The sequence below is a fragment of the Eschscholzia californica genome, unplaced genomic scaffold (assembly GCF_041429995.1).
Source record: "Eschscholzia californica isolate CP2 unplaced genomic scaffold, dmEscCali1.0.p SCAF_2, whole genome shotgun sequence".
NCBI classification, from domain to species: Eukaryota; Viridiplantae; Streptophyta; class Magnoliopsida; order Ranunculales; family Papaveraceae; genus Eschscholzia; species Eschscholzia californica.
In genome coordinates, this window is record NW_028238309.1 from 46,942,181 (window position 1) to 46,960,895 (window position 18,715).

Below are 18,715 nucleotides of genomic sequence, written 5' to 3' on the forward strand. Positions count from 1 at the left end.
CGTAATGGATACTGTAAAGATACTGTTAGAGGAATGTAATTGAAAAGAAATAGTGTTTCCTTATTATTTTTGTGTCCTTTACTACTTTTTTACTTCTCTTAAAAGAAAACAATTCATGTTATTTATATACACCTCAATGTTTATATTTGTGTAGTTTATTACATTTATACTTCTCTTAAAAGAAAACAATTCATGTTATTTATATACACCTCAATGTTATTTAAACAAAAGGTTATTAAGGTCATTTAACATGTTAAAAAAAAAAAAAAAAAGTTATTTATCCTAAGAATTGGTCGTGGGTGAAGTGAAGATCCCTATTCCTCTCAACAAAAAAAAAAATCCTTATGCAAATTTTCCTCTCTCCCTAACCAACTTCCTCCTCTCTCCCTAACCGACTTCCACTTCCCATAACTCTTTCTTAAAACTTACGGTTTCTTGAAACTAAATGAAAGTGGAAGATAATTATCTTGCCCTAAATTATCTCAAGATTATCTTGCCCTAAATTATCTCAACTAAAATTACCTTCAGATAATTATCTCAACTAAAATTATCTCAACTAAAAAAAAAATCCTTATGCAAATTTTCCTCTCTCCCTAACCGACTTCCACTTCCCATAATTATCTTGCCCTAAATTATCTCAACTAAAATTACCCAGATGCAAATCGAATCCACTTATCACTCACAGATCCCCATTCAATTATTTTCTCTCTCTCTAACCGATTATCACTCAGATATCCCTTTAGAAACTCCACAATCTTCTCCCTAGGAAAGTTATAAATACAGAACAATCTACTGGAGCAAGAGTTGTTCAAGTTTATCTTTCAGGTATATTTGTAGATAACATGTTTGTTAAAATTCCCATGACATTATGTAATTTTATATTTGTGTCTTCTTCTCTTAATTTTCACATTGAGCAATAGCTATTCAAGTTGTACATAACATGTTTGTTGAAATACCACAATCCCATTGATCTCTTTGTTTATTTCTCTTTTGTTCTTTGATGTGTTGATGTTGTGTCTTCTTCTCCTGTTAATTTGACCTTACCAAAAAATCATCAAAGTTGAATTTGGAAAAATTATCTCTCTCTTCTATTTCATTCTCCTTGCTTATAATTCCAATTAATTTTTTCACGATTGCTTTATTGTTTGGTTCATGTTAATCTAAATCTTTTTGTTTAATTGTTTTTCAGGATTGCTTCCTTCTTTCACATATAGAGGCCAAACTTTACTTCTTCCAGCTATTACTTCATCTCTCCATCCCTCTGACCCACTTCTACTTCCCCTCCATCTTCTACCTTTTTGTTGCTTACTTGGTGCCTTTTTCGTTTTTCAGGTTCTATCTCTCTTCTCATATTTCATTCTCCTTGCTTACTTTTGTACCTTTTTAATTTTCAGGTCTCATATCTGAATGAAATTAGTAAGACACAAGCTGTTTACACATAGACAACCTAAGAAATACACATAGATTATAGATTTACTATAACTATTTTAGACAACCTAAGAAATACACATAGATTATTATTTTCGGTGTTTTAGACAACCTAAGAAATACACATAGATTATAGATTTACTATAAACTGTTTATACATAGACTATAGATTTACTATAAACTGTTTATACATAGACTATAGATTTACTATAATCTGTTTTAGGATAGTTCCCACCATTTTGTTTTACATAACATATAAGAAATGGACATAGATTTTAGATTATAGATTTATATTATAATCTCTTTCAGGTCAAAGAAATACACATAAACTATTTTGTTGTAGATAACATATAGACTATAGATTTATGTGTATTTAGGATAGTTCCCACTATTTTGTTTTAGACTAAGAAATACACATAAACATATAGACTATAATCTGTTTTAGGATAGTTCCCACTATTTTGTTTTAGATAACTTATAGGAAATACACATAGATTCTAGATTGTAGATTTATTATAATCTCTTTCATGTCAAAAAAATGAGTAACAAATTATAGATTTACTATAAACTGTTTATACATAGACTATAGATTTACTATAAACTGTTTATACATAGACTATAGATTTACTATAATCTGTTTTAGGATAGTTCCCACTATTTTGTTTTACATAACATATAAGAAATAGATATAGATTTTAGATTATAGATTTATATTATAATCTCTTTCAGGTCAAAGAAATACACATAAACTATTTTGTTGTAGATAACATATAGACTATAGATTTATGTGTATTTAGGATAGTTCTCACTATTTTGTTTTAGACTAAGAAATACACATAAACATATAGACTATAATCTGTTTTAGGATAGTTCCCACTATTTTAGATAACTTATAGGAAATACACATAGATTCTAGATTGTAGATTTATTATAATCTCTTTCATGTCAAAAAAATGAGTAACAAATTATAGATTTACATTGTTCTAATAAGTTCGGCAAAAGATTACAGATTTATGTATTAGTTTTCTAAGTCTTTACAACTTTTTGAGTTCTTGATTTTTTATTGAACTTATGGTAATATTTCTTTTATCTGACCAGACTTTCCATATTTTTTTATCGAGGTGAAGTTTCATAGTACACGATTCTTTTGATTAAGTTACAAATTTTAGTGTAATTCTTTATCTTTCTTCTTATATTGCATTCTCCTTGCTTTCATGCACGTCTAACAAGAAATATGTTGTTTTTCAGGATTGTATTCTTCTCTTTTTTATTTCTCTATACTATCACCATAGACTATTGTTTAGTTTAGTTCTTTTTTTTTGTATTTATTTATTTGGTAAGCAAACTATATAATTCTGTTTTAGTTGTTATTAGAATATCAAAGAACTCAACAAGGTTAGGATCGAGTTCTTTAGTAAGGACTCTTGAAATGTTCACATTAGTTGTCTCGATTTAATAAGTTGAACTTTTTTCGAATTTATATTTGGAAATTTGAAGCTTTCATATAAATGCTAAACTGCAGGTTTTTCCTTATATATGGCGTCTTATCAACATCATACTCATGACTCGCCAGATGAAGATGACGCTTTAGAAGTATGACAATTACACTTTCTTACCAAATCATGAATTATACTTATAAAATTAATCCTATTTATATATCATTTTCCAAATTGTAGACTCGAACTATAGGCCAACGTAATCGCCGTGCAAGAGAGCGTTCGACACGTTTACACGAAAGAAATTCGGTTGCTAATCAACCAAGTTTTTCTGACGAAGAGATTTCTTCTGAGCATGGAGTTGAACAACTCAATGTAACTACATTTAAACTTTAATCCGCCTATTACTATGTATTATTTTTTACTAATATATTTTTAATATTACAGAATCGAACTATAGCCCAACGCAATCGTCGTGCAAGAGAGCGTTCTGCACGTTTAGACGAAAGAAATTCGGTTGATAATCAACCAAGTTTTCTTCATACTGAGATCTCCTCTGAGCGTGGAGTTGAACAACTTAATGTAACTACATCTAAACTTTAACCCGCCTATTACTATGTATTATTTTTTACTAATTTATTTTTAATATTACAGAATCGAACTATAGCCCAACGCATTCGTCGTGCAAGAGAGCGTTCTGCAAGTTTAGACGAAAGAAATTTGATTGCTAATCAACCAAGTTTTCTTGATACTGAGATCTCCTCTGAGTGTGGAGTTGAACAACTTAATGTAACTACATCTAAACTTTAACCTGCCTATTACTATGTATTATTTTTTACTAATTTATTTTTAATATTTCATAATCGAACTATAGCTCAGCGCAATCGTCGTGCAAGAGAACGTTCTGCACGTTTAGATGAAAGAAATTCAGTTGTTAATCAACCAAATGTTCATGACGAGGAAACCTCTTCTGATTATGGAGTTGAACAACTCAATGTAACTTTCTAACCCTATGATGCAAATTACAAAATATATTGTTTGATTTTTATAAAAGTATTTTTTAATGATGTAGAACCAAACTATTGCACAACGCAATCGACGTGCAAGAGAGCGTTTGACCCGTTTCGGTGAAGGAAGTTCAAATACTATTAATGTAGCTCCTGAAGTATGTTTTGAAAATCAAAATGAAACTCATGTCGTAAGTACCACTAATTTTATATCAAACACTCTATCCATGTATATATTGTAAATAATAATGTATGATTGTAATTTTCTAACCTTATGATGCAAATTACAAAATATATTATTTGATTTTTATAAAGTATTTTTTGATGATGTAGAACCAAACTATTGCACAACGCAATCGACGTGCAAGAGAGCGTTTGACCCGTTTCGGTGAAGGAAGTTCAAATACTGTTAATGTAGCTCCTGAAGTATGTTTTGAAAATCAAAATGAGACTCATGTCGTAAGTACCACTAATTTTATATCAAACACTCTATCCATGTATATATTGTAAATAATGATGTATGATTTTTATGTCTTTTGTAGAATGAAAGTATAGCACAACGCATTCCCCGTTTGGGAGATCATTTGACCCGTTTGGACGAAGGAACTTCATCTGCTACTCAGTCAAATGTCCCTGAATTATCTCTCCTAAATGAAAATGATGTAGTTGTTCTATTGACATATTCTCTTATATTTTGTCAAGTTATAAATATTAGAAATTTTTTTGATGATTCGTGTATCTTAATCTTTTTTATAGAATCATACAATATCAGAACACGAGCGCCTTCAAATAGAGCAATCACGTCTGCGAAAAGAGAAATGGGTAGCACAACCAGATGTAAGTACAAATTGTTCAATTTGTACTTCTTTTATTTATTTCAATTTTTTTATCTTTTTAACATGATATTCATTATTAAAAGGTAGATATTGTTTAGATAAATCTTATTTGTTTTTAACTTTTGGATAATAAGCTTCATATACTTTAAATAGTCAATCACGAAAAGTATTATCTCAACTAAACATATTATATTACTATTTCGTAGAAAAATTGTTCAAAGGCGCAACTAGCAGAACGTGCCCGTCTTCAAGCTAATCTGATACGTGCTACTCGAGTCCCAACTTTGAGAATTGTTGAAAGAAATGAAGCAAGCTTTAATCCTCCACAAGTCATCATTGAGCATTCTGATGGGGTTCGATTTTCGATTACATTATTTTTTTCATAAATGAATGTTTTAAATATTTTCTTTAACTTTTCAATTATTTTTTTCTGGCACTTTAATTCCGGACGTAGAATATGAGCAGTAGTACTTCGACGTCGACAAACGGGATAACCCCTAATGAATGTTATGAAGAACCAGTCAGGATAGTTCTAGAGCATATAATTGAAGTTGACCAGACTGATGATGAATTAAATTTTGGTTCTCCGCTGCCAAGTAACAACATTATTAGTAGCTCTATGGGGCGTCATTCTTTAGGTCGGATGAATATAGTGTGCCCTCACTGTGGAGCTTTACATTGGATCGATGAAAAATTAACTACTTCGTCTATCAGAAATCCTTTATTTGGAACATGTTGTTTGCAAGGGAAAATTCATCTACCTACTCTTCGTGAACCACCTAAATCTCTGAAAGCATTGTACGAGGGTAACGATGAAACATCAGTGCGTTTTCGAAATAATATTCGGCGATATAATGCATCTAATGCATTTACCAGTCTAGGGTGCACACTAGAACCGAGAATTTTACAAGGAAGGGGTCCTACGTCATTCACGATACATGGAGAATTGCGTCATAGAACGGGATCATTAGAACCAGTTGAAGGAACCGATGGGTCATATGCTCAATTATATATTTATGATCCTTCAGAAGCTTTAAAGATTCGAAGTGGAAGAAATGAAGATCTTGATGTTAATGTGTTTGAAATTATTCAAAACACATTATTGGCTAATAACGTATTTTTCCCAGTGTATCGTCAGGCTCATTCGGTTCTCCAACGAATTAATTCAGCCGAGCAAAATATACCTGTTCACCTTCATTACAGTGCTGCAACTGATAGACGACGTTATAATCTACTTTCAGTTGATGAGATTGCAGTTATATTGCCTGGAGATGGGACTGAAACATCAAAGTCTAGGGATATTATTTTACATTTGAGGGGAGACTCGCAGTTGATGCGTATATCAGAATGTCATCCGGCATATTTACCGTTGCATTACGTGTTGTTATTTCCTTATGGTGAGTTAGGTTGGGATCCTGAACTTAAGCAGTGGGACGTTAAACATGATCGACCGAGTACTGAAAGACTGACCCAAATGCAGTATTTTAGTTATCGAATTTTTCAACGAACCTCTGAATACTCAACCATATTACGAGCTGGAAAATTATTCCAAGAATTTTTGGTAGATGCATGAGCCTCGACTGAGCAGAACAGATTGAATTTTATTCGGTGTTATCAATCTGTGTTGCGATCTGAACTTTACAACGGGTTAACAGATATAGCAGATGATGGTTTGCGTCCCGATCAAGTTGGTCAACGATTCATTTTGCCTTCTTCTTTTACTGGCGGGACACGACATATGTTTGAAATATATCAAGATTCAATGGCGATCACACGTTACAATCATCATCCTGATATATTTCTCACTATGACAGCGAATCTGAATTGGCCGAAAATAACATCTTCTCTTTTGCTGAACCAAACTGCTATAGATAGACCTGATCTGGTTGCAAGGGTCTTTGAGTTGAAAAGGAAGCAATTGATGAAAGAAATTAAAAAAATGAAGTATTTGAGAAATATGTTGCTCATGTTTATACCATTGAATTTCAGAAACGTGGATTACCTCATATGCATGCACTTATATTTCTTCAAGATTCAGATAAAATTCATACAATCGATCAGGTTGACAGATTAGTTTGTGCAGAATTACCAGATGAGTTAGAAGATCCGACCCTATTTCACACAGTAAAAAATTGTATGCTTCATGGTCCGTGTGAAAATCAGAGACCTAATGCGTCATGTATGAGCAAAGAAAAATGCACAAAAGGATATCCACGTACATTTACAAATGCCACCACTCTTGGAGAAGATGGATATCCAATATACCGTCGTCGTAATGACGGTCGAATTTTTACAGTCAGAGGGCAATCAGTTGACAATAGAAATGTAGTGCCTTACAATCCATATCTTTCTAGGCTATTTGATTGTCACATAAATGTAGAAGTTTGTGCGAGTGTACGATGTGTGAAATATATTCACAAGTATATTTACAAAGGAGGTGATCGCACGACTATGATTATTGGATGGATCGATGAGATTCGACAATACCTTGATTCAAGGTACATTGCCCCACCGGAAGCTGCATGGAGAATTTTCGGTTTTTTATTACATGAAGAGTATCCGCCTGTTGTAAGGTTGGCTGTACATCTCCCAGGGATGCATCATGTGCTTTTTAATCCTAATGAGGGAGCGGAAGTTATTCAATCTAGAGTTGCACAACAAAAATCAACATTAATGGGTTTTTTTTTTGTGTTGTGAATCTTATCCAGCAGCTCGAGCCTACATTTATCAAGAATTTCCGCAATACTTTGTGTGGCACAAAACTCTAAAAATTTGGAAGGTGAGGCAGAAGGGTTCCGCAATAAGAAGGATGTATTTTGTTAGTCCTAATGCAGGTGAGAGATTCTACTTGAGGTTGTTGCTAACAGTTGTAAGAGGGCCAAAATCGTTTGAGTGTTTACGTACTTTTGATGGGATAATCTATGATACATTCAAACAAGCATGTGTTGCACGTGGACTTTTGGAGGATGATGGAGAGTGGATACAGTGTTTAGAAGAAGCTGCTCGAATGAATAGTGGTCACCAATTGAGAAGACTTTTTTGTACACTTCTTCTGGAGTGTCATCCATTAAATCCACATTTATTATGGGATAGGTTTGCGAAAGACATATGCGACGATCTTGCGCATGTTCTCCGGACAACACGTGGAGTTGCAAATCCTACTGAGGATCAAATACTTGATTACGGATTGTACTTAATAAATGAATTACTGCTAGAAACTGGGAAAAATCTCAATGAACATTTTCCTACTATGCCACAACCACGCGAAATATGGAGCGAAATTCCTGAAAATAGGTTGATTTGGGAGCATACGCAACTTCGTATATCTCTTCACGAGTCAAATGTAGTTTCCAGTGTTGAACGTCTTAATGATTCACAAAGAGCCGCTTATAGAGATATTATTGATTCTGTTAACCAGAATAAAGGACTTATATTTTTCTTAAGTGGTGGAGCTGGAACAGGCAAAACATTCCTGTACAATACTTTAGCTGCAAGTTGTCGATTTCGTGGTGATATAGTCATTACTGTTGCATCTTCGGGCATTGCTTCGTTATTATTGGTTGGAGGTAGAACTGCTCACTCAACATTTCGTATTCCTTTGGATGTACACGAAGATTCAATGTGTAACATCAGTAAACAATCACCACATGCTGAGCTATTTAAGGAAACGAAACTTATTATATGATATGAGGTCCCAATGCAACATAGGTATTGCGTTGAGGCTGTTAGTCGAACTCTTCAAGATATTCGTGATGACAATAGACCTTTCGGAGGTGTAACAGTTGTTTTGGGTGGCGATTTTCGTCAAATACTTCCTGTAATCCCAAAAGGTGTAAGAGAGCAGATAGTTGGGGCTTCACTACGGAGATCACCTCTTTGGCATGCGATTAATGTGTTAACCCTTGCTCAGAACATGAGGTTAAGATCTGATGAACCTGGACACCAAAATTTTGCAAACTTCTTACTCGAGGTATGACATTCTTTAAATACAAATTATTTATATATTTTTTCGACATACATATATAATATATGAACTTGCAAGGTATCTTTTCACTTTTTGTAGGTTGGGACAAATCCACAAGAGATCCTAGATTTACCAACATCTATTAATAGAAGTCGAAGTCTCCATGAACTTATTTCAGCTATCTATCCTGAGTTACATATTAATGGAACCGTAACAACTGAATATTTGACTGAGAGAACAATTCTTGCTGCACGCAATGAAGATGTATCTGTAATCAACGACGCGGCTTTGAGTATATCTCCCGGAGAAGTAGTAACTTATCTTGCTGCAGATAAAATGGAGGAAAGCGAAGTTAACAACTACGCTTTAGATGTTCGCTATCCTAATGAGTTTCTTAATTCTTTAAATCCTGCAGGATTTCCACCTTTTAAGTTAGACTTAAAAGTTGGTTGTCCCATAATGTTGTTACGAAATCTTTCTCCGAAAGATGGATTGTGTAATGGCACGCGATTGATGGTTGTAAGATGTTCACATCGTGTGATAGAAGCGAAAATCTTAAATGGAGATAAAGTTGGTAACTTGGTGTTTATTCCGAGAATTTCTCTAACACCTACCTCTTCAGACTTCAACGTCCAATTCAGCAGACGCCAATTTCCAGTTAAACTAGCTTATGGGATGACAATAAATAAATCGCAGGGTCAATCTGTTAAATTTGTCGGGATTGATTTGCGTACTCCTGTATTTAGCCATGGGCAGTTATACGTGGCTTTATCAAGATGCACTTCCACCACCAAGTTACATATATTACTTCCTGAAGCTGAACCAAATACTACAACAAATGTGGTTTATAATGAAGTTCTTTTATAAATTTATTTTATTTGTTTTCAACGTACATTTAAATATTATTTCATTTATTGGAAATACTGTGTTCCACTACGAACATTTATATTTGGCTTAAGAGCATTTATATGGGTTTCTTTCTAAACAAAGTATTATGATTTTTTAATATCACATCGATACTTTTATTTGTTAATTTATTTATAATAAATTTTTGACGAACTAGGTGTGCATGAAATAATATTGGTTTCTTTCTAAACAAAGTATTTAGATCCCTTTTGACTAACACCATTGTGAGAATAGACGAGCTAGAATTTAGCGTAGGTTGATGATGTCAAAGTGATACTTATAGACCGAGTTCTACAACATACGTCAGGTGTGCATGTGCTGCAGTGTTCATGCACACCATTGTCTATACACAAACCGTCAGACGTCACACACGTCGTGCATTCACCCAGACGTGCACTCATCGTGTGCCTGTTTTACGGATGCTGCTAGATTGAATATATTGTTGCCAGAAGATAAAAATGCATGTACATCGACAAACGTCGTCCATCCAAAAGTACTGTTATGATGATTCAACATTTTTTAAGGTTATTATTTTTTTTTTTAGTTTTACTTGGAATTAAAAATAGATTATCTATTTTGTTATGGTTGCTAGGTGCTACTTTAGTTATCTTTCAATTTCATTAATAACCAAAAATAATTTTATTTTTTTTACAATTAATACCTGAAAACTAAATTTTCACCGTGAAAAAAATGAAAACTAGGTTCCCACCGCGCCCTACGGGCGCGGTAGATCCCTCTTGGCTAACGCCGTTGTGGTTTATTACGTCCCGATTTTACGACAAAAGTGCTTTTGAGCATTCTCCGAGTATGCGTGTGACGTGGAATCTATTTTGTGAGTTCACATCAAGTTGAGTGGAGCTTACCCAAGAAGTGGATGCACATTGCTGCCCATTTTCACACAATGTGGGGTCAGGCGAGTAGCTGTCATCCGAAATCACGTACTGATTTTGTTATTTCATGTAATTTTAGCACATTGAAGTCAAATAGTTGACAAAAGGAAGGCCTCTTGATAACTTAAAGTTCATGCTGTGGATGAAAGGATATTGTGATATCGTCACTAATGAGCTTATTGACTGGTGCCCTAAAAAACCCCTTAAAAACTAGGTTTTACGGTGAACAAGTGACGTTTATGCGTCGCGAAATTCATCTCTACACCAATCCAACATTATACAGGGACCTGTAATTCGCATTTGCTATGCGAATCACGGCTCTCTGCCTAATCCTAAATGGTCTATAAATGACTTTCGAGACGCATAAACGTCTCGGTATATGCACTGTCTCGATATTCGTGCACCACTCAAAAGGAATTGACCTCGACGTTCTATCTCGAAGGCGTTAGCCAAAAGGGATCTACCGCGTCCTACGGACGCGGTGGACACCTAGTATATATATATCTCACCATCTCTCTCTTATTCTCTTATTCCTTCCCTCTACTTCTCTTGGTCTCTCTCGATTCTTCATTGTCTCTCTTACTATCTCTCTATTGCTCTCCCTATCTATGTCTCTCGATCTCTTACTATTCCCCTCTCGATCTCTCACTGTTTCTCAATCGATCTCTCATTGTTTCTCAATCGATCTCTCATTGTTTCTCTCCCCCTTTCACAGACAGCGTCCCGACAACGGAAAGTGTTCCCTTCGTCGGAACTTGACATCGAGGAGGGTTTCTGGTGGGACCCTCCTCGAAAATTTCGTGGCCACGAAACATTTCGTGTCCCCAAAGTGTTTTGTGGTCAAGACCATTTCGTGGTTACAAAATGTTTCGTGGCTACAAAACGTTACGTGGCACAAAACGTTTCGTGGCTACAAAACGTTTCGTGGCCACGAACTCTGTGACTTTCACGGATAGATCTATACAGACCGAGAGAGAGGGAGAGAGAGGCTGCGAAAAAGAGACAAAAATGTGTAGAACGAGATAAATAATGAGAGTGATCTACAATGAAAGAGAGAAAGATCTAGAGTGAGAACGACGTGGAGATAGTCAATGAGGGAGAGAAAAGGAATAGTGAGTTAAAGAGGAGAAGAGAGGAAAGAGAAGAGCTGACAATGGTGGTCGAAATGGTGGTGGTGTGAAATTGTGGTGGTGAAGGTGATAAAGAAGGTGAAGGTGATAAAGAAGGTGAAGATTAGGGGGCAATGTTTAAACAAGTTAGTTCTTTGACTAAAATAAAATATTCCCCCGAAAATGTAAAGAAAAACATGGATTTCCTAGAGAATTTATTCCCTCGAGATTATTCTTTATTCCTCAAAACCGTGACCTAAAAATAAGGGAGTGTCTTCATATGCTATTCATTTCCAGCATCCCACTATTTCTTTTGTAAATATTTATATTGTAATTGTGTTGCAGACTTCGAGTATACTAACTTATTTTATGTTCATGATATATTAATTTGTTTGTGAGCATTTGAAATATAACTGATCACGTCACATCGAATTATTTATTCATATTATAATACATCATATTATAGTATGTAAAATCATAATACAAACGCTAAAGTATTATGTAAGAAATACTCAACATGAGTTGTCATATTAAAATCTTATTACAATACTTGTGGCGGTATAAAGTCACACAGTTAGAAAGTCATTAGAAGAGCTCTACCAATTAACCTAGGTGTCGGGACTCCAAGTAGACGGTAAGCCGGCGAAAAATTGATCTGGTTGCCGAGTAGTTGGGTGGACGAGTATCTAGGTAGAAAGTAACTACTGGCAGGGATGGTGCCACCAAAGGACACGTGCCCCCACAAGCTCCATGGTTACCTTCCCTGATGAATTGAAAACAAACCCTCTTACAGGGAAATCCAGCTACCCTATATCACCATCTAGTAAACCATTAATGATCTAACTTAAGCTTTTTTAGATATAGTCTAAATCGGGTAATTTTTTAACTCAAGTCCATATGTTGGTTAAGATCCTTCAAATAAGATTAAAGAAAGTTTTAAAGACGCTTCTCGTTCTTGTTAATAGAGCCTCTAAGTTAAAAGCACCTCCCAAATTCTAAAACTTTTAAAAACATCCCCTAAGCACAATTTTGTTTTGCTCAAAATCGCTGAACTCGAGCCAATTTCGTCACAAAATCGGTTCACCAATTGCAATAGGGGTCGGGGAAGACTTTTTACTAGATACGATATAAATTTGGTGGACCCACGCCAAATTTTGTTAAATATTCAGCTTAAGTACATCCATTTTGACTCCATCACATTGAAGTTGAATTTGGTGGATTTGAGCCAAATTTTGTAACACAATTTGGCCGAAGTCTACTGAATTTGGGGCGCCTCTAACCAAAGACAATGAAAGCATGTTTACCAAGTCAAAAAGACTGCGTAACAGAAGGCGGTTTCAAAGCTTTTCTAAGATCAAACAACAATATGTTAATTGAAATTTCTTTTTCCAACATTGTTGTTTCCTAATGAATTTTTGGGTTTATAGCCCAAAAAACGGGCTCTAATAAGACATTTAGTCCTCTCTAATCCTATAAAGGGTTTCAAAATCAAAAAAATAATATAAATGGATACCTAGTCCATTTGGTGTCATCTAGAGAAAAAACACAAATCCCTATAATACCAAATAAATCATAATTCCTAATCTAACCTTCTTCATATATTATAACTGATTTATCTTCAAAATCCATAAAGATCTTCTTCCATTTTTATCTCCCACATTCTCTCTCCAATCACGTTTTTAAACAAAGAAATATATATTATAACTGATTTATCTTCAAAATCCATACAGATCTTCTTCCATTTTTATCTCCCACATTCCCTCTCCAATCACGTTTCTAAACAAAGAAACGTGATTCATTATTTTCAGTAACCGAAACCTCTTTATTCTCTCTCTCTAAATCCGATTCACATAACAAAACCTCCATTAAACTCAGAAATCTTGTTTCATCTTCATTAGATTGTTTTTCAAACATTCGTCTTCTAATCCAATACACAAGCTCAGAACTCCATTTCCATTTATGTCTCTTCATATCAAGTTAATCAGGTAAAACATAAATCAATATAAGTTTTTGTGATTCCATTTCAGTTTATAGTAGTTGATTCTCTCTCTCTACATCTTAATCTACTGAAAATCTTCCATTAAAACAAAGAAATTGTTTCATATTCATTAGAGTTTTTCAAAATCAGTTTCTTAATTGTTTTTCAGGTAAACAAAATTCTTCTTTAATGATTCTATTTCAAATCGAGTATGTTATTATTGTATTTCTCTCTCTCTAAAAGTTTCTTTAATGATTTCGATATTGATGAGATAATCCTTCATTACTAATTCCTATAAATCGAGTATACTTATTGTTGCAATCAATCATCATATCAGATATCTTTAGATATGTAGTTTAAACCTAATGATATTCGTACTTTTTCTTCAGATCTGGTTTTCAATCCGTACGGATTTATGAAACGTGGTTTTTTCGTACGGTTCCTCATAACAGAATTAACAGTACATGTACTTTATCATACATTACCATAATTTATAGTAAATTATGCAAACATCTCCCGTACAATGTTTTTCAGAATGAGAACATGATATATGTATTTTCTGACAAATTATATATACTTTATCACGAATATCATGAATATTATATGGAACATTAATTATGCTTTAATCTCAAAAACAGTACTCGTTTCATTGTTAGAACAACTTCGCTTATATATGTAAATCCCGTGTACTTTGAAATAAATTACATATAATTTACGTAAATGTTCATGTAATTTATTGTAAATAATATACTTTTTTATATAATTTATATGTATTAATCTTTCTCCATTTGTTATCACAGATGGAGTTCCAGGCAGAATCATCAAATCAAAATAAGCAAATCAAACTTGAAATACCCTTGTTCTTGTTACTTGACTTTTTGATTGGCTCCTCGAAATATTTCATAAGAAATGCACACTTGAATGGATCTTGATCATGATTCCTTGGAAAAGCCTCATATTCGGCCCCCTCCATTAGCATTCCAAGCAATAGGGCAACATGGATGGGCACCATTATTAAACAAGAGAAGATTTTGTACGTTTTTTTTGTAACGGAATGTAAACGATGTGTTATGTAAAAGAAATTATGTGTAATGTAAAAGAAGATATGTGTAATTTACTGAACAAGACCCAAATACATTTGATAAATTACGTTGTATACTTGACAAATGATGGTTTATTCGTCATAAATAATACATAATTTACGTATTTATTTCATAATTTGTATTCGATGAGTATTTATGTATGAGTAAAAACGAAAACAAATGCTGCTTTAATGTTCCCAGAAAAATATACTATATCCAAAACCAAAAGTTAAGTGAGAGAAAGTGACATATATGTTTTGTATATTATCCCCCAAATCACGCTAAATTGATCCTAGATTATATACTATTTCCAAATCTGAAAGTTAAGTGAGAGAAAATTGTTTTGAATCGAAAAAAAATTTACATAATAAGATAGAGAAAATTGATTTGGTTTCCAAATCTGTAAAGAAGAGAGAGAAAATTGATTTGGAAATATCCGTGGTGATGACGTATTGGTTTTGGTTAGGATTCTGGTTTCTGATTGATTCGGATAATAGGAAAGAGAAAATTTGATTTCCAAATCTGTTTAGAGGAGAGAGAAATTATGATTTGGTGCTAATAAATCTCCATATTTTTTGCTAATAAATCTCCATATTAAATTTGTAAAGAAGAGAGAGAAAATTGATTTGCAAAAGTTTGGATTTTGTTTCTAAACAGATTATAGAAGAGAGAGAAAATTTCGTGAGAATCTATCCATTTTTTCCTAAATTTATCCTAAAATCAAGGTACATTAAACCGTTTGAAAATTTTGCCCGGCCCCACATATTAAAATCCCGCAAAAAACGACTGGGACATGGAAGGAATTATGTAATATATATTAAGGGTTTTTAGTCCCAAGAGCAAAAGGACTAAAAATCCATTTTTTGGGAAGATTGGACCCTAAATCCTTTTTGAACATTATTTTGGGCTATATACCCACGGACCCTTTCCTAATATGGCCAAACTTTTGTGTTTTTTTTTTTTATGAAGCCAAACTTTTGTGTTGGACCAAAACATTTTCCATTGAGGCGATTTAGAAGGTACTCGATACAGTAAATTAAAATATTATGAATAAAAAGATAACGTATTATTTACTTACGATACATAGTTTTTTTATGATGAAAAATGTGCCTCATAAAGGAAATTTTCTAGCCTCGCCACTGACTATTGGTAGACATGCAGAACACAAATAGAAAGGTTAAGTCCAAAGACACTGAGGTGGTGTCGGCCAAGGAAGCTCCCATGGTCAAGCTAACCGTCTAGTATAATAAAAAAAAAAAAAGACAATGAAAAGAGTCAAGTTACTCATTGCGGTTATGGCGACAAAGTGTGGCTCAACTTGTGGGTGGGGGTCGGTTCTATGGAATAACACGTCAAGGTAGATTCGTAATTATTGAGTCATCAAATTAGATCGTCAGAGTAGACTTGAAGGAGTCTGGAAGAGATGCTAGTGCGAAATACGAGAACAAAGGGCTTCTAGTGAGGTCCAACAAAGCGGAGTAATTGACTTCTTGCCAAACTTCCATGTATGGCTAGCTAGTTGAGAGATAACCAAAGTAGAACAAGACTTTTGTAATGTTGATTAGAGACTAAGCATTAGTGATTTTCGAGTGAGAGGTTTAGGAACCCTTTGCATGAAGGAGACTCTCCTTTTTCGTAGAGTAGGAAAAGAGTAAACCGCCCTTGGGATAAGGCTTATCAGATCCAAAAGAGTGAGATCCTACTAGGGTTTATTGATAGTCGTTGATCTCTCGCAGAGAATAACTCAGCCCTAAGATGCACGAAACCCCTGGTCTGCAAGTTTTCGCCAAGAACGGTCTACTCTCTCTTCAAGTAGCGTCCGACTCAGTCTTTACTGTTGGTGTTATGACTTATATATATATATATATATATATATATATATATGTCATAACACCAATATTTACCATGACAATGATGCTTGGCGAGATATTAGGAATTTGGGTTGACTTAATCTCAAGTTATTTGACCACGTGGGCAAGTGGAGTCTGAGTGGGTCGACATGGCAGACTAGACTAGGCATGCTAGCACATGAGCTTAAGCAAACACTCCAGAACTACTAGGCCGTTAGCTAGAACTTTTGGTGCGCTTCCTTGTCAGACTTATTGGGCCTCTGGCAGGATAACTCCTATGTTGTACTAGGGCAGATGCATGAAGGGAGGCCTAAGTACGATCTTTGTTGGCGTGAAACCCATATAGCATTTTTGACAATTCAATAAAAATAGTATCGAACCAAACTATGAGTTTTAATCTACAAGTTACCTGTAATTTAATAGTCCTCTTTGTTTTCTTAAAAAATTATACGAGAACACAACCCCTTTGTTATGTCTTTCAGAATCTATACGGCATGGACTAATTCATCAATTGTTTAGGTGCTTCTTGATGTTGCAGTGATTGAATTGCCCGAAAATAACCAAGATCCAAAACATTAAAATCTGGACTATTTGATGGTTGAAATGACAAACGAAACTTGAAAACATCTCTAGAAGCGGCTTCGAGAAATTCATTGTCATTGGAATCTATATGTGGTCTTGCATTGTGATGTTGAGCAAATATAGTTTCAGTAATGTTGCTACGTGGTCATTTACTCCGAACTGCCTGTAAAACTTTGTTAATCAAACACGATCGGATAACATCTTTGGTAACCAATAAAATTGGTTTTGTCTCTAAAGTGCCGGCAATACGATTCTTACTATTTTGTTTTGATGGCTCTCGAAAAGTAAATGGAAAAATTCTAATTTTTCCATTGAATTCTTCATTGCTAGATGAACCATATCTTGGGCGTGCAACCACCGCTAGAAACATGACTTTTGTGATGAAACGTTTACTTTTACAACGACGTAGAGGTTCTTCTTCTTCCGGGAAAAGATAATAGTTTTGTGATTATTTTGTTAAATAAAACCATTTTTCATCAATATGCACATAGTTGAACATATTTTTGAAGATTGGTTTGCTAGGAAAATTGTATTCTTCAAGCATTGATAGACAAAAATTTAATCTTGCCTTCTTATTCTTATCCGTTACCATCGGTTTTAAAGCATTTGAATGAGGTCTAATGACACCTTCTTTGATTCTTCTATGAAATCTTGATTTTGACATGTTTGAGGCCTTCGCTAGTGACGAATATTTGTGCGTTGCCTTAAAGAAATTTCAGAAATTTTAGTTGGGTCAATCTGATCAACTCGCTTACGTACGTCCAACTCGTTTTGTTAGCTTATGGGACACATTAGCCAACAATCCATTAGAAATATTGGGTAATCTTTGATGCCAAATACGAAGAATTGTTTCCACACTTACACAAAACATAGCTGCAACTTTAGTTGTAACACCTCTTTTGAGTTTCTCATTGTGACTTTGTTCGAGAAGAGACTCAAAAACTGTTTGGCGTTGAATATTTGTTAAATTTCTTCTCGATTTTAACTGTGCAGAAGAATTAGTTTCCAATAGGATTTTCATTTTATTTACTGTATCAAATAAGGAAGATGTAAAAGATGAAGATGAAGTAGCTGGATACAGGGGTATTTATAAGAAAACAATACTCATGTTTGATGAAATTCAAATTTTAAATTAATTGGTGCCAAAAGTTTAAAGGCCATTTCTAAATTAGGTTTGAGATCACTTGGCGCCACAAATTGAAGGCTACTTCCAATTTTGATTTGAGATAGTTTTGGTGTACAAAATTGCAACAACTTTTTTGAGCAAATTCAATCTTAGCGCCACTAATTTCAACCAATTGCTCTGACGAATTTAAAAGTCAAATTCAATTTAAAATTGAGTTGTTTTTGGCACCAATTGTTTCAATAGAATTCAATTTTGATTTTGGCATCCCTAAACATTAATCACACAATCTATGGTAATCACTTTTTGAGAATTAAATGAATTAATTTGACTCGTTAAAATTTATGTTTAATGCATATTTAATGAAGTATTCTAAAATAGTTGAGGGTAAAGTGGGAAAATACTTCTAATTTCAACCTCTCCTTAATAAGTTGGACTTTCGAAAAGGTCGAACAATTTGGGACGGAGGGAGTATTAAATTTGAGATTCATTAGAGAATTCCGAGAGATGAGTTGTTTGGGTAT

The 18,715-nt window shown here is 34.0% G+C and overlaps 3 protein-coding genes and 1 long non-coding RNA gene across 4 annotated transcripts; all 4 read left to right on the plus strand.

Moving 5' to 3' along the window:
* Positions 1 to 1,105: 1,105 nt before the first annotated feature.
* LOC147558444 (uncharacterized) lies at positions 1,106 to 3,239 on the plus strand. The gene is made up of 3 exons (XR_015234385.1): positions 1,106 to 1,332; positions 2,951 to 3,021; positions 3,105 to 3,239. It is a non-coding gene; the product is annotated as an uncharacterized LOC147558444 (long non-coding RNA).
* An 884-nt stretch (positions 3,240 to 4,123) lies between these two features.
* On the plus strand, positions 4,124 to 7,404 carry LOC147558445 (uncharacterized). Its single transcript, XM_086659017.1, has 8 exons — positions 4,124 to 4,129; positions 4,205 to 4,297; positions 4,414 to 4,533; positions 4,628 to 4,708; positions 4,914 to 5,060; positions 5,162 to 6,104; positions 6,363 to 6,601; positions 6,697 to 7,404. The coding sequence occupies exons 1-8, from the start codon at positions 4,124 to 4,126 to the stop codon at positions 7,402 to 7,404; spliced, it is 2,337 nt and encodes a 778-aa protein (XP_086515143.1).
* LOC147558446 (uncharacterized) lies at positions 5,375 to 9,604 on the plus strand. Its single transcript, XM_086660111.1, has 2 exons — positions 5,375 to 8,677; positions 8,771 to 9,604. Exons 1-2 carry the CDS (start codon positions 8,405 to 8,407, stop codon positions 9,536 to 9,538), a joined length of 1,041 nt encoding a protein of 346 aa, XP_086516237.1. The 5' UTR covers positions 5,375 to 8,404; the 3' UTR covers positions 9,539 to 9,604.
* Positions 7,517 to 8,392, plus strand: LOC147558447 (uncharacterized). The gene has a single exon (XM_086659018.1). It carries the CDS (start codon positions 7,517 to 7,519, stop codon positions 8,390 to 8,392), a length of 876 nt encoding a protein of 291 aa, XP_086515144.1.
* Positions 9,605 to 18,715: the final 9,111 nt, after the last annotated feature.